Source organism: Poecilia reticulata, chromosome 14 (genome assembly GCF_904066995.2).
Source record: "Poecilia reticulata chromosome 14, P_reticulata-male-v2, whole genome shotgun sequence".
In the NCBI taxonomy this organism is placed as follows: domain Eukaryota; kingdom Metazoa; phylum Chordata; class Actinopteri; order Cyprinodontiformes; family Poeciliidae; genus Poecilia; species Poecilia reticulata.
The window spans coordinates 28878911-28895837 of NC_088843.1; the positions used below are offsets into that span (position 1 = coordinate 28878911).

Here is a 16927-nt window from a genome sequence, read left to right on the forward strand (position 1 = left end):
GATTGACAGCGCTAAGAACCTCCTCCTGGCTCTGACTGGTTGTTTCTGAGTTTTGTATTTCTGCAGTTAATGCTGAAAGCACTAGAAGGCAGAGAGGAGCTCAATTTTTTACACAGATTATCTTACTGTCAATATAATCAAGAGACTCTGGATGAGGATCAGCTTGTACAACGCCTACATTGTCCCTTTTTAAATGAACTTTATTATTCATAATTTTAACAAATATGTAACGAACATGATTTTTTGTAAAAGTTACATGCTGCAGCTTCAAGTCAAATTCAAAAATACCTTATTGATTCCAAAGACAAATATATAAAAAAGAGTAAAGTATGAAAAGTATTGGCAAAAATCAGTCCAACTACACAGCATCCAAAACAAGAAAGAATGATTGTCCAAAATAAAGCAATATTTCCCTCAGAAAGGCAGAAACAAAAGCTTGAAAAAAGAACAAAAAATCTCAGTGAAATACAGAGCTAGTCCAACCTGAGCAGCACAATGCCAGAATTGAGAATTTAATTTAATGCTGAATAGAATATCATGCTGCATAATAAAGCTGAACTTATGAGAAACTGGTGGATTTAAAGGCAGAGAAGTAGATTTTTATTGTTTCAGTCTTTTTTTAAAATCAACAGCAGTCACATATTAGAAAAAATAATCTTTCACTACACTTCCTACAAATCTCCACTTTTTATTTTGTATATATTGGAGTAAGCATACAGTTAGACCTGATGTGTAGCAATTAAGGGAAAAAAAGCTTTTGTTTAAAATGTTATTTTCTGTTTCAATTTAAATAGTCCACATTACATTTGCTCTCCTCCCTTCTTCTGCTTGGGTTTCTTCTTTTTGCCAGCTTTCCTGTCAGGTTGCTTTTTGCTCTTCTTGGCCGGGTTGGTCTGTGAAGCAGCAGAACTATCGGCCGGTCGTTTCTGTTTAGTCTTCTTGTCTTGTTTCTTTTTGGTCATTCCTTTCTGCTCCCCTGGCCTGGTGACTGGGGTCGACTTGTCCCCTGCTGGCTCCAAAACAGGCTTGTTGCGTTTTTTACGTTTTTTTGTTTCTGGCAGGAAACCTTTCATCGTCTTGGGAGCGGCCTCCTGCTCGCCGTCCTTCTTAGGCTTTGTCTTATCAACTTTGGGCTTCCTAGAAGCAAAATATAAAAGTTATAACCAAATGAAATGATCATTTTTATAAGCTACACCAGATTGTAAATTAGGGCTGGAACAATTAATTGTGATTAATCAGTTATTAAAATAATTGTCATCTAATTTAGTAATCGATAAATTGTTAAATGAAACATCCATCCATCCATTTTCTTGCACCCTTGTCCCTCGGTGGGGTCAGGAGGTGCTGGTGCCTCCCCAGCTAATGTTCTGGGCGAGAGGCGGGGTCACCTGGACAGGTCACCTGGACAGGTCACCTGGACAGGTCGCCAGTCTGTCGCACGGCAACACAGAGACACACAGGACACACAACCATGCACACACACACTCACCCCTAGGGACAATTTGGAGAGGCCAATTAACCTGACAGTCATGTTTCTGGACTGTGGGAGGAAACCGGAGTACCTGGAGAAAACCCACCATGCAGGGAGAACATGGAGACTCCATGCAGAAAGATAAATTAAACCTTTTAACGGCAAATATGTTCAACCTAAAACTCCTCAAGTGGCATAATTATAGCTTCATTTGTTTCAAATCTTGCAAAAAATATTTATAAAACACCTTTTACTATCCAATTGTTAATTGGTTAATTGAAACCAATTGAAGTTTAGGCAATAAAGTGTTTATTTTCTTATTTAAATAATAAATTTGTACTTATTTGCAAAGTTTAATGCATTTCTAATATTGTATTACATTTTATTTAAGGGATTATGTAAAAAATCTGCAGAATGTGCTAATCTTTTATCCAATTAATCATCTGAATAATTAATACAATAATCAATTACTAAAATAATTGTTGGTTGCAGCCCGACAAAAATTGTGCTTATAAAAACATCTCCATAATTTACATCACTCCAAAGTGTTTCATCACGGCCCAGTAGGTGTCCTCCAGTTGTCCCGTCTTCTTGAACGAGACGTTGCTGGTCAGGGTCTGCAGGGCCTGCTTCAGCTGCTCCAGGTCCACAAACAATTTCTGCACAAATAGAAAACGCAAAAACTGCACTGTGTTGATTTTTTTCATTTTTGATTCCAGCTTTATTTGATCACCATGAGCCCACCCACCTGCTGGTGAATGTTCTTGACCACAAACTGACAGAGCTCCAGGGTTTTGACCAGCTTCTCTTTGGCCACCTTGCTCTCAGCTTGGCCCACCTGACCCAGACTCTGAAGACAGAACACAGAGAAGTTATATTACAAATCATGTTTGTTCTGCTAATTATGATCAACATAATTAGCAGAACCTACATTTCAAAGCTTGTCTTGAAATGTTCAAGACAAGCCTTTAAAGGGGCCTTTCAAGCAAAATTCACAATTTGCCGTTTTTATACTTCTGTTTGGGTCCGTCTGTAAAACGAGCCATTTCAAAAACCTCCCGACTGTTAAGTCTCAATCAATGGGCACTGCGGCGTTACCTAGTCCCATCACCTAGCAACCCAAGCAGAGCTGCGATGTACAAATATTTTGTCTCTTCCAGCAATTCTAAAATAACACTTAAAAAACATTTAAAGTACATTTACAAGGAAGAAACCAGACAAGAAGTAAATCTTATTGTATTTTAGCAAATAATCTATTTCCCAAGTAAAATGTTTTGTTGATGGTAAATGTAAATACTCAAATTTTCTTTGAGTAATCAACTCAAAGAAAATTGAGTTTAAATGACCATCATTTAGGTCATTTAACAGACCTAAATGATGGTCTCACAGATACAAAGTGGCCAAATTGTCCTTCTCTGAATGTCACAAGTGACACTATTTCATTTGAAGCCTTTGATACCCAGATATTATGGACATTTTAACTTAATTTGAACTCTTTGCATTTCAGATGTCTCCATGTATTTGTCCTTTTTAAGTTTTCAACAAAAACTTAAGTTCATTATAATCATAATGATTATGATTAATTAATGATTATTAACCATAAAGATTCTGATTCTTAAATCATAATCTTTACAAATATCAAAATAAGCTGTTTAAAACAAGCTTATCTCTGTACTTCTTGTCAAAACAGCAACTTAAAAACATTATCTGGAACTAACAGAAAAAGTTTTGTATCTTACTTTCAAAATAAATATGCAGGAAACTCAGAAATGAAGGACAGTGAAGGCAGTTAAGGAGGACAGGATTGTTCTGTTCTTGCGTTTATTTCAGGAGGTGGAGCCGTTCTGGGACCGTTTACAGGAGCATGTCTTCACCCTCCGCTCTCTGGAGGACGCAAGGAGGACAGCGAGAGGAGCAGCGCCTCCAATTATCATTTATCACTGCACCATGCAATCTCATAAAGGTTCCAGATTAATGTAATTAGAACGCAAACAGGCTTGAAGCTTGCATTTGAATGAACATTTCTGCTCAAAGTGGAACCGCGGTGCCTTGTGTGCATGAATAAGACTTTCAATCAGTTCCACAAGCAGAGAGGGACAGAATTTAAACAGGAGGAGGCAGAGCTGGCTGCTGATTGGAGTGATTGAGCAGGAAGTGGAGCGAAAGCCTGATTAGTAAATGTAAAATAATCTAAATACAGTTCCAACAAACCGCTAGTTAAGGTTTAACTCATGCTTTGCCATTGGATAGGTAACTAAGGGTCCTTCAATTTGTTTGTTGACAAAGTTTGGTTTGTTTGGGGAAGAGTGAATGCACAATTGAATAAGCATGTCGCAATAAGCAAAAAACCAATTAATTGAACGGTAAATTAAAACTATCAACCTCATTTTAATTATCGTCCTTATCGTCTCTTCCGGCCTTTTTTCTTTCTGTTGACACTGAATGAAAAAAGGCTCAGCTCCGGTCTCTCCACTGATCCCCCCTTCCTCATTTCCTTAGTCTAATGTCCAGCACACACAACACGAGTTGTCGACCCATTTTCAATGAGAGACACATTAGCTGACAGAAATCCCAGGTATAACGGTTCGATCAGGTTCGTTGTGCAGTGTGGTGTCCAGCCACATGGGCACAAAATAATGGCTACAAGTCCAGATAACTAATTTTAAAATCAGGCATTAATCAATGCTTTACTAGAATCTACCTGTGATGCATGTGGCTAGATTCAGCGCAAAGTCCTGACTGAATTAAAATCATAACTTATGTCACGTTAACGAAGAACAACTGAAAACTTGCCGGGTTTATCAACTGCGGTAGCAATTTGGCTCCAACTCCCCCCTTTGTCATTTCTATATTCTTTGCACGAAATGTTGAATAAACAATGTTATTTCCACAAATCATCTCCGATGTCCGCTGGACTTCATGTTGTTCCATGTCAGCTGTTTGGGATTCCCCTCCGTAATTTCCCCTCAGAAAGCGTGGAGGAGAATCCACGCTTTCTGATTGGCTACCTGTCACATTCAGCTAAGCTCCCAGACAGGGAAAACCCCCGATTTAGATCGGATCAGCCACGACGATCTGCCGTAACACACCACACACTGCAGGATGATCGGTTACGAAATCACCAGCAACAATCTTAGATCGGCCAACAATCTAAGATTATCATAAGGGGAAAATAGGGGCAAAAAATGGTGTAGTATGAACTATTGCATTAGGTAGTCGGATGTTCTCATCTTCTCTATTTAAATCAAGTGATTACTGAAGGGCAATATAGTATACAGACTTCATAATCTGCACTCTTTTGGTTGAATGCAGTATTTATTTCCACTTTGGCTTTATGTTGTTTAGTTTTTATTCAAGTACGTTTTTTGTTAATGGAGACCAAGAATCCATTTTATTTTTGGTTTTGTTTGTTTAGTTTATTAGTTCCAGTGTTTTTTTGAAAATAAAGTGTATCAATCTATGGCAGGAAATTGCATGCAGTATTAGTCATTTCCATTAAATCAATGTCAGAAGGTCTTGAAACAATATTATCGTTTATCGCAATAATTTTTTAGACAATTGTCCAGCAAAATTTGTTATCGTGACAGGCCTAGTGGACAGCAAACACTAAGTGTTTCCCTAAGTGGGAAAAAGGTTGCGTCCTCCAAGGCTAGAGAAGTGGGATTCAAACTGGATCTTCACTGCTGGATTTCATGGATATGGTGGAGATGTGTCTCCTTACCAAAACCAGCTGCGTTGAGACCTTCTCACAGAGCTGCGTCCACTCATAGCTGCTCAGAAGCTGCTGGATGTCTCTGCTCTGCATCGCCCGCAGGACCAACACACACGCTTGACACTACATATGAAACGAGATCCACGAAACAAGAGTTATGTTCCTTGTAATTTAATTAGTTCAATTAATTCACTCTTATTTGATTTTTGCCAGTTTGAATACAAACAAGAATTTGTTCATGTCAAATGTTAATTATCAGTGTTTGGTTTTATTTATTATTTTGTGTTTGTGCAGGAAGGATTTTACCTGCTGATGTCCTCGGACTGCTGATGTGATGTGCTGCACAGCCGTATCCAGGAGGTTCACACATAAAACCTGGACCAACCATCACAAAGTGTCATTTATGCTCTGAACGAGACACTATGAGGAAAGATGTGCGCTTGGACTTACAGGGAATCTGGTGAACAGGTCGGTGAACATCTGAGAGGTCAGAGGGCTCTTCCTCCGGCTCATGAAGGAGATCAGAGCCTCTCTGAAGAGGTTCGACACCCGATCCACATCCACGCTCCCCATAAACCTCAGCTGTGGTTAAACACGACATGAGAGAGGCGTGAGGATTCAGACTTTCTGTCTGAGAAGTTGGCAGAAAGAGAAAGCTTTAAATTCAGACAAGTCAAGCTTGACTCCCATTTAGCTGCTTCTGAGTCCTGAAATCCTTCCTGCTGGCTCACTTCCCACTCATGACAGGATAAAATGACAGCCAGGGGGGAAAAGCCCATCAGATGTGCTGCTCTGCTCCGTTTCTCTGCTGTAACACTAACCATCTTGCTCCTGTCTGTCAGAGCTGCTCTCACTGAAACTTCTTCACTTTCTCTTCAGTTTTTACCTGTAAATGAGTTTTTTTTATGTACCAAGAGATTCACAGCAGATTACCTGATTCTATGCATTAGCAGCTGGTGAATGTCAATATATTTGGATTAGGGTTGAAGCAATTAATCGGATTAATAGACTATTGAAATAATCATTTAGTAATTGATTCATCATAAACTGAATTATACAGATTCAAAAAAGGCCATTTGTTGAAAACTAACATATTCAGAGCAATTAAAATCCAAAACTGCTCCCAGAAACCTTTTCACTTTCTTTTCTGTTTAACCTATAAATGAGCTTTTTTTCTGTATGATTAATCATAATTAATCAATTATTGAAAAAAAATTGTAAAATAAATTAATTGATTAACCGCAAAGTGGCATATACACTCAAAATAATGACATTTGTTACAAAAACACCATATTCTTAGCAGCAACTTTGCCAAAACTGTAAAGGAATATACATGCATTATGCTTTTGTTTGTAAATATGTTTTACCAAAATCTCAAGAGGAATAATTTTAGCTTCACTTGGTTCAAATTCACTAAAGGAATGCTGCTATTGCATTTTAGGCCACAAACAGCTTATTTTATTATTTAAAAAAATAATTCTATATTTATTTTCATCTAATCTATTTCAAAAAACCTCCCAAAAAACATTTGTTTCATAATCCCTTTTTTGTTGCCTCGTTGTCTTAAAGGACAAATAAAATGGACTGAACTTATATAGCACTTTTCCAGTCATCTGACCACTCAAAGTACTTTACACTAGAGTCACATTCACAGATCAATGTGGGGTTAAGTCCCCAGTGGCTCATCAACATGTGGATGGAATTGAACCCACAACCTTCTGATCACAAGACAATTACTCTACTCATAGAGCCACAATTATGTTCATGTTTGTATAGGTCATAACATGACCAAAACATTTAAAAATTTTTGATTTTTTTTGTCTATCAACCATGAAAATTATGGCTTGATGGTTGTTACCCTCACAATAAACTGTTGCTACAATTTATCTATATTCATCTTAGTGTGATTAATCTAGTCCAGTGTTTCTCAACCTTTTTCAGCCCAGCGCCCCCCCAGCCTTTATCCAGGTCCCTCACCGCCCCCCACCAGAGAATTTGTAGGCTACTTTGCACTGACCATTATTTTATCATTAATTAGGCCCGAGCAGCTAAGCGCTGCGAAGGCCTATTGTAATTGTGCTGTTTATTATTAGGCCCGAGCAGCTAAGCGCTGCGAAGGCCTATTGTTTTTCAAATGTTTATTATTTTTTTTTTTTTTTTATTATTTTTCTTCTGTCAAATGAATTGCCTTTTTGGGGGCTTTAACATATTCAAAAAGTCACCAAAATTGGTAGGCCCATAGAGACTGTGAAAAATTTACGTATTTTAAGGTCCGCGCAAAAATCGCAAAAAAAATGGCTCAACGGCGCCCCCTAGAAAATTTCAAAAGACCCTTTCCTATTCACTTACTTTATTGTAGAGACTTGAAATTCGGTACACTTGTAGAACTCCCCAAGACACTCAGAATTTATAATTGTTCTCATAGTGTATGTCAAACAGGAAGTCGGCCATTTTGGATTGAATTTGCAAATTTCACCCCATTTTGGCCGTTTATAGCCTTCGCATTTGATCGAACTCCTCCTAGGGCTTTCGATGGATCGGCTTCAAACTTGGTCAGTTGGTTCAGAAGGCATGCCCGATTAAAAGTTATCAAAACGGTGAGTTTTCGTGCATGCTGAAGGGGTGATACTAGGGGTCAAAGTTCACTGACTCACCATAAAATAATAAACAGTTATATCTCCTACAAAGAAACTCACAGAGCCACCAACCTTTCTGTGTGTGATCACCTTTGGATGCCCTACAAGACCCAATTGTGAAATTTTGAGATCACATAAGCCACGCCTCCTTAGAACAGGAAGTGTCATGTTTTATTGTGATCGGTCTCTATCTGACCTCTTTAACCTAATCAACATGAAACTGTGTAGACAGACAGAAGACATGTTGGTGTCTCATGGTTTCCAACGCTGTTTGTTTTGGAGGAAGGAAGTGGGCGTGGCGGCGTGGCGAATTTACCTGTAACGCCGTGTCCATACGTATGGCTGTTAATTCCACAATTTTGAGTCCAGCTGCACCAAACTCACTGAGATGGATCCTTATCCAACTCCGGACAGTAATCCAGTGCAATATTTGGTGGGCGTGGCCTAATTTCTCAACAGCGCCCCCTAGAAGAGTTTAAATCATCAGCCCCAAGCCATGCTTTAACTTAGAATTATGAAACTTGGTACACATGTGTATCTTGTCAGGATGTACAAAAAAGTCTCTTGGAGCCATGGTCCAAACCCAACAGGAAGTCGGCCATTTTGGATCAAAGCCGCCATTTCCGGTTTTTCATAGACGTCGCATCTGATCGAACTCCTCCTACAGCTTTTGAGATACAGACTTCAAACTCGCTCAGCACACACTTAAGACATTGAAGGTGAAAAGTTATCAAAAGAATTCTCGTACATCAAAGCATGTGGGCGTGGCTAAGTGTCAAACTTTGGCTTTGTGCCATGAAATACTAAAATGCAATAACTTCTACAGGAAAAGTGACAACTTCATCAGACTTTCCATGTCTCATTATTGGCCAGCCTTGATCACATTCACAAGGTCATATGATGACATCACCTTAGCCACGCCCCTCTCCAACAGGAAGTCACCTGTTTTTGTCTGCCGGAAGTCTTGCTTTTACTCTGACTCAAATGGGTTCAGTGCTGTGCAAATTGATATAAAATGACATGATGATGAACTATGTGTATGTTGGCTGCCAAGTGAAGCATGTGGGCGTGCCTTATTAGCAAATAGCAATACCAGCCATGTCTAAAATCATCTCTAAATCAACCAGGCTTCATGTGATTTGCACCAGATTTTCTATGATCGACTGTGGTGATCCTCTAAAGATTGGATTATAACTTGACTTCACTTCACTCCCTAGGCTAATCAAAAAGCTGTATCTTATCTCTACATTGGCTAATCTGCATGAAATGTTGTGGGCTGCAGCAGGGAGCGCTGCTGTGAACACAATGTAGCTAATGTCAACACAAGTGACAAGATAAAGTATCAATGAAGCTGTTCAGATGCACATACATTCTCCCAAAACTTAAACTGTCATGATTTGTGGTTGTTGGTGGTGAGGATGAACACTGAGACCCAGGTGATGATGATGATGTTTATTATAAATTAATAAAGAGAAGCTCAAACACAGTCCAGTACGGGCAACACCGGCAGGAAAACTTGCAAACAGCTAATACAGGTAGCCACTGAAACAACTGAACAACAAAGTATTTTAATTACACATTTAGATGTTTGCACGCCAGCTGGAGTTGGGCACCAGCAGCCCTCCCAACCCCACTAAGGGACAAGGGTGCAGGAAAATGGATGGAATTAGATGTTTACCATTATTCAAATATAAACACAATGCCTTTTAAATATTATTTTGTTCTTTACACATCTTTTTGTTGACTGACATGTTCATTTTCATGTGTCCCCAGTGCAGTGTAATAGACTTTTTAATCACTTTTAAACTATATATTGATTGACTGGACTACATCTTATTTTAATATGTAATTTAATCTACTGAAACCATTTTCACATTTGATATTTTCTTCATATTATACATGTCCCAGTACTAACTTTAAACCCTGTTATGATGTTTCATTTCTGCCTTCAAAAAGTCTAAAATTCCACAAAAACCATTTAATGTAAGTGACATCAATTGGTTTTGATGTGAATTCAACCATGGAAAACAAAGTGAGCTTCAACTGACACCATCTCTGTAGTCTTACATTTACTCTGACTCAAATGGGTTCAATGCTGTGCTAATTGATATAAAATGACATGATGATCAACTCTGTGTATAACTGAGTTTTACACAGACTCAGTTTTGAGTCTGTGTTTTACACAGACTCATTTTGTGTAAAACACAAACTGAGTCTGTGTAAAAAACTGAAAACTGAGTAAAAAACTGAGTAAAAAACTCAGTTTTTTACTCAGTTTTTTACTCAGTAAAAAAAAACCCCATCTCTAATGGTGATGTCACCCCCCCGTTTCCAACTGCTGATTTCAAGTGTGCTTCAGCTGAAGCATGTGGCTTCAGCTAGCAGCCGAAGCCACATGCTTCGGCTGCTAGCTGAAGCATGTGGGCGTGCCTTATTAGCAAATAGCAATACCAGCCATGTCAACGATCGTCTCTAAATCAACCAGACTTCATGTGATTTCCACCAGATATTTATGGCTGACTTCAGTGAACCTCTAAAGACCCCAGCATTAGATTATAACTTGACTCCACTTCCCCCCTTCGGTTAATCAAATAGCTATATCTCCTCTCTACATTGGCTAATCTGCATGAGATGTTGCGGGCTGCAGCAGGGAGCGCTGCTGTAAACAGTGGTGGGAAGTACTGTACTTAAGTAGTTTTCGTGTTTCTGTACTTAAGTAGATTTAATAATGGGTTCTTTCTACTTTTACTCCATTACATTTTACAGTAAGTATATGTACTTTCTACTTCACTACATTTCTACAAAGTGTCGCGTTACTCGTTACATCCAAGTCGCGTTGCTCTTTTCTTCCGTTAAAATGTGAAGTTCAGGGATTTAAGGTGGCGCCGTAAAATCCCAGCAATAACGTGACGTAGTGTCTGTTGTCACCCATCGGCTCCACCTTTACTCGCACGCGGAGCTCCAAGACATGCGCAGTGGTTTCCTCTGAGCGGGTGAAGCTGCCTAATCATCAGTAATATAAATGCGCTGCATAAATCAAAATATATGGCGACATGTAAAATCAGCAGCGCTTCGCTTTCACAGACGGCGGGGACTTCGTCCAACTTTTAGCGTCACTTGGAAGGATAGCTTAAAGAAAGGTAATATCTGTGGACGTGATGCTAGCTAAGCTAGCTGTACAGAGACAAATGTTGCATCTGATTAAAAAAAGTTGTCACTATGCGCTGAATTATACGGTGTTGACTGAGGTGTCGCATATATGGGACAACGCTGTGACCAAAGTCTGCAATATAGTGATATAACATTCAGGAACGATCTGATTCTTCTGGACGGATCTTTACTAATTCCTAAGGACTGAAACCTCACTTAGAGCCCTTATTTGTTTATATATATATATATATATATATATATATATATATATATATATATATATATATATATATAATATTATATATATATCAGATATATAATATCTTATATATATATCAGATATTAAATAAATGTGTGTGTGTGTGTGTATATATATATATATATATATATATATATATATATATATATATATATATATATATATATATACACACACATTTATTTAATCGCTGAATAAGTAAAAGTTGAACGTATGAACACATAGCATGCTCATTGCTAATTGATTTCGTCTCCTATATAATGGCAAACATTGCAGTGGGAGGGAGGATAAAAACAGTCACGATGCTCCTTCTGCTTGGTTACTTGTTGCGCCGTTGGACAGTGGAAAGATTGTTAGGAAAGATTGTGAAAAATGTTTATTCAGTAAAATTTAAAAAGCATAATGTTAGATTTAGTCATTAAAGGTTTGTTATTCTGTTGAAGGTTAGCTAGCTTGTGTTCAATTTAAAAGTGTGTTCATGACATATAACAGTTACAATTTTATTAAAAATGCAGCAGATTTGGTCATGAGTTCAAAATGTGACAAGATTTTTTTTAAAATATGTAAGTTGATTTTTCTTTAACATTACATAATTGATAACTTTTTGAAGCATGGTGCAACATAGTTCATGATTTGTTGAAAAAATTGTTTGAGTGGCTAGTGAAAATTGGATATTTTTCCTATGAAATGTAGAGATGTAAGTGGTTATCTAAAAATGTAACAGTTGGGTGATTGTTTTGCGGCAACATTCCATGTCCCCATGTTTTGCTTACTATTAATTTTTGTAAAATGTGCCAAATATTTACAACAAAGTATTTTAATTATACATTTAGATGTTTGTCATTATTCAAATATAAACGAAATGCCTTTCAAATATTTTGTTCTTTACACACCTTTTGTTGACGAACATGTTCAATTTCATGTTTGACCAGTGCAGCGTAATAGACTTCCTCATGACATTTAAACTATAAAATATATTTTTATATTTATGTTTTTCTTCAATAAGTTGATTGACTGGAGTACACCTTATTTTAATATGCAATTTAATCTACTGAAACCATTTTCTCATTTGATATTTTCTTCATCTTATACATGTGCCAGTACTAACTTTCCACCCTGTTAGGATGTTTCATTTCTGCATTCAAAAAGTCTAAAATTCCTTAAAAACCATTTAATGTAAGTGACATCAATTGGTTTTGATGTGAGTTCAACCATGGAAAACAAAGTGAGCTTCAACAATCACCGTCTCTGTACTTTTTCTTATCTTAAATATGTTAAACCTGTATATGTAAAGCTTAAAGTTCCACCCTGTTAGGAATCCTTCAACTAATAATGAAAATCATCAGATTTTAGAATCAAATACTTTTATTTTCCACCCTGTTATGGGACAATCCACCATGTTATGTTCCATTCCACACATGTTTTTATTAAATATTGTTACAGAAACATTAAGTACTGTGGATTTTTCTGAGCCATGTTGGGAGTTGAAGACCAATAATTGCAAATATTGGTCTAAGTTTTTGAAATTACCAATATATTCTATGATGTCAGTAATAATGAGTAAAAAAACAGGGTTTTCTTTACAATACAGTCATAAATGATTTGTAACTTCATGATGTGTGACAATTTCAATAAAAAACATATTATATAGTAAAAGGGACACCCTCTTTCTAAGAAAAATTCATTATTTTTTCAATTTAAATGTTTAACTATTTGTGGTCCACATGTAAATGTTCATAAAAGGGTGGAACACATTCAGAGACAATGGTGAAAAAACCCCACATGTAATAATTAATTTATCCAATCCTGTGCTTGCCCATTATTAATTTCTTATTGTTAAACATGTCAGTGTTGTAACAAATATTCACAACTTAAAATACTTTTTTTTTTCAAAAATCCTGAGGCCGAAATGTTGCCGAAAAAAAGAATCACCCAATTACTGAGATTAAAAGAGATAAAGTGCTGAATATTGATATTTGTTTCCCACCTTGTTTTCATTGCTAATTATTGTGAGATAATTAACGTGATCAGTGTCTTCTCATGGATGAGTATTCTCATGGATAAGTATCATTAATCATTATTGATAATATATAACTAACGGCAAACTGAGTAAATTTGTTATTTCAGAAGAGAGTGGCAAACTGGTAGCCCATTGTATGACTCAGTACCCATGAAGTAGCTCTCAGTTTCAAAAAGGTTGGTGACCCCTGATCTACTTGCTGCAGCCAATCTGCAACATATTTTTGTGCATTGTCTGTGAGCAATGCCAAACATGACACACTGAGTAATTCAAGGAGGGTCGGTTCGGCTGCTCCGTCAGAGCATCAGCGGTGGCTCTGGGAAGGCGGTGCTGGGACCACGCGGTGGCTATAGGCCGAGCGGCGCTTGGCTGCTCGGGCCGCTCGATGCTCCGCGGAGCTTTAATTATTATTCTTGTGCCAAATGAATTGGCTTTTTGGGGGCTTTATCATATTCAAAAACTCACCAAACTTGGCGGGCGCATAGAACCCGTTTAAAATTTACGTATTTTAAGGTCCGCGCAAAAATCGCACAAGAAACGGCTCAAGGGCGCCCCTAGCAACTTTCAAAAGACCCTTTTCTATTCACTTACTTTATCGTAGAGACTTGAAATTTGGTACAGTTGTAGAGCTCCCCAAGACACTCAGAATTTACAATTAATGTCATAGTGCAACTATCCTAGGAAGTCGGCCATTTTGGATTGAAGTTCCGATTTTGAGCCCATTTTGGCCGTTTACAGACGTCGCATTTGATCGAACTCCTCCTAGGGATTTCCATCGATCGGCTTCAAACTCGGTCAGATTGTTCATAAGGCATGGCCGATTCAAAGTTATCAAATTCGTGAGTTTTCGAGCATGTTGAAGGGGTCGTTCCAGGGGTCAAAGTTCACCGACTCACCAGAATGTAATAAACTGTTATATCTCTTACAAATAAACTCACAGAGCCACCAAACTTTCTGTGTGTGATCACCTTTGGATGACCTACGAGACCCAGTTGTGAAATTTTGAGATTACCTAAGCCACGCCCCTTAGAACAGGAAGTGTCATGTTTTACTGCGAACGTTCACTATCTGACCCCTTTCACCTAATCAACATGAAACTGTGTCCACAGACAGAAGACATGTTGGTGTGTCAGGGTGTCCAACCCCGTTTGGTTTGGATACAGCAGCTGGGCGTGGCCGCGTGGAGAAGTGACCTTTAACGCCGTCTCCTTACGTTTGGCCTTGAATTCCACAGTTTAAAGCCCAGCTGCACCAAACTCACTAGGTTTGATCCTTGTGGGCCCCTCGACAGGAATCCAGTGTAATTTTTGTGGGTGTGGCCTAATGTCGCAACAGCGCCCCCTAGAGGAGTTTAAATCATCATGCCCATGCCATGCTTTATCCTAGAATTATGAAACTTGGTACACTTGTTTATCTTGTCAACACCTACAAAAAACTCTCTTGAAGCCATGGTCCAAACCCAACAGGATGTCGGCCATTTTGGATAAAATCCGCCATTTGCTGTTTTTCACAAACGTCATATTTGATCAAACTCCTCCTACAGCGTTTCAGATACAAACTTCAAACTCAGTAAGCAGAGAGTTGAGACATTAAAGGTCTAAAGTTATCACAGGAATTTTTATATGTCAAAGCATGTGGGCGTGGCTAAGTGCCAAACTTTGACTATTCACCATAAAACATCAAAGTGACATAACTTCCACATACAAGGTCACAGCTGCTTCAGACTTCCTATGTCTCACTACTGACCAACCCTCATTACATTCTCATGGTCAGATGATGACGTAACCTTAGCTCCGCCCACTTTTAACAGGAATTCAGCTGTTTTTTCTACTGTATGTCTTATTTTTACTGAGTAATACATATGGAATTAATCTTCTACCACCTGACATAATATGACCTGATGATGAACTGTGAGGATGAACTCTGACTCATGGGGGCGTGGCCAACTGTCTGTCCTTCGCCATATGCATATAACTGTCTCTGAATCACACACGCATCTTCCGATTGGCACCAAACTGGATACGTTTGACCTGTGCTAAATGCTAAAGAGCCCAACGGGTTTGAATTGTGATTTTACTCTACAGCGCCCCCTAGACTATCCCATCATCAATATCTCCTCTCTACATCGACCGATCTGCACCAAATTTGTGGTGTGTCCTCAGGGAACCATGCCGAAATTAACGGTGCGAACTGCCTGGCGGAGGCGCGCCTCAACTGTGCGAAAGGGTACGCGGTGGCAGGCGGGCGGCGGTGCTGGGTCCCCGCGGTGGCTATAGGCCGGAGCGGCGCTTGGCTGCTCGGGCCGCTTGAGGCTCCGCGGAGCTTTAATTATTATTATTATTATTCTTGTGCCAAATGAATTGGCTTTTTGGGGGCTTTATCATATTCAAAAACTCACCAAACTTGGCGGGCGCATAGAGCCCGTGTGAAATTTACGTATTTTAAGGTCCTCGCAAAAATCGCATGAGAAACGGCTCAAGGGCGCCCCCTAGCAACTTTCAAAAGACCCTTTCCTATTCACTTACTTTATCGTAGAGACTTGAAATTCGGTACAGTTGTAGAGCTCCCCAAGACACTCTGAATTTACAATTAATGTCATAGTGCAACTATCCTAGGAAGTCGGCCATTTTGGATTGAAGTTCCGATTTTGAGCCCATTTTGGCCGTTTACAGACGTCGCATTTGATCGAACTCCTCCTAGGGATTTCGATCGATCGGCTTCAAACTCGGTCAGATTGTTCATAAGGCATGGCCGATTCAAAGTTATCAAATTCGTGAGTTTTCGAGCATGCTGAAGGGGTCGTACCAGGGGTCAAAGTTCACCGACTCACCAGAATGTAATAAACTGTTATATCTCTTACAAATAAACTCACAGAGCCACCAAACTTTCTGTGTGTGATCACCTTTGGATGACCTACAACACCCAGTTGTGAAATTTTGAGATTACCTAAGCCACGCCCCCTTAGAACAGGAAGTGTCATGTTTTACTGCGAACGTTCACTATCTGACCCCTTTCACCTAATCAACATGAAACTGTGTCCACAGACAGAAGACATGTTGGTGTGTCAGGGTGTCCAACCCCGTTTGGTTTGGATGCAGCAGGTGGGCGTAGTGGCGTGGCGAAGTGACCTTTAACGCTGTCTCCTTACTTTTGGCCTTGAATTCCACAGTTTAAAGCCCAGCTTCACCAAACTCACTAGGTTTGATCCTTGTGGGCCCCTCGACAGGAATCCAGTGTTATTTTTGTGGGCGTGGCCTAATGTCTCAACAACACCCCCTTGAAGATTTTAAATAATCAGCCCCAAGCCATTCTTTAACCTAGAATTATGAAACTTGGTACACTTGTGTATCGTGTCAGGACCTACAAAAAAGCCTCTTGGAGCCATGGTCCAAACCCAACAGAAAGTCGGCCATTTTGGATTACATTCGCCATTTGCTGTTTTTCACAGACGTCGTATTTGATCGAACTCCTCCTACAGCGTTTGACATACAGACTTCAAACTCAGTCAGCAGAGAGTTGAGACATTAAAGGTCTAAAGTTATCACAGGAAATTTTGTATGTAAAAGTATATGGGTGTGGGAAAGTGCAAAACTTTGACTATTCACCATAAAACATCAAAGTGGAATAACTTTCACATACAAGGTCACAGCTGCTTCAGACATTCTATGTCTCCGTACTC

The 16927-nt window shown here is 38.9% G+C and overlaps 1 protein-coding gene across 1 annotated transcript in view; it reads right to left on the reverse strand.

The window, feature by feature from the left end:
- Positions 1-573: 573 nt before the first annotated feature.
- The window catches only part of mybbp1a (MYB binding protein (P160) 1a), a 45631-nt gene continuing 29277 nt past the window's right edge, over positions 574-16927 (reverse strand). The window contains exons 17-22 of the mRNA XM_081615902.1: positions 5634-5765; positions 5490-5558; positions 5193-5306; positions 2220-2321; positions 2006-2130; positions 574-1137 (exon numbers count right to left, since the gene is read on the reverse strand). Coding sequence (XP_081472028.1) covers positions 801-1137; positions 2006-2130; positions 2220-2321; positions 5193-5306; positions 5490-5558; positions 5634-5765 — 879 coding nt within the window. The 3' untranslated portion in view covers positions 574-800. The remainder of the gene's footprint in view (positions 1138-2005; positions 2131-2219; positions 2322-5192; positions 5307-5489; positions 5559-5633; positions 5766-16927) is intronic.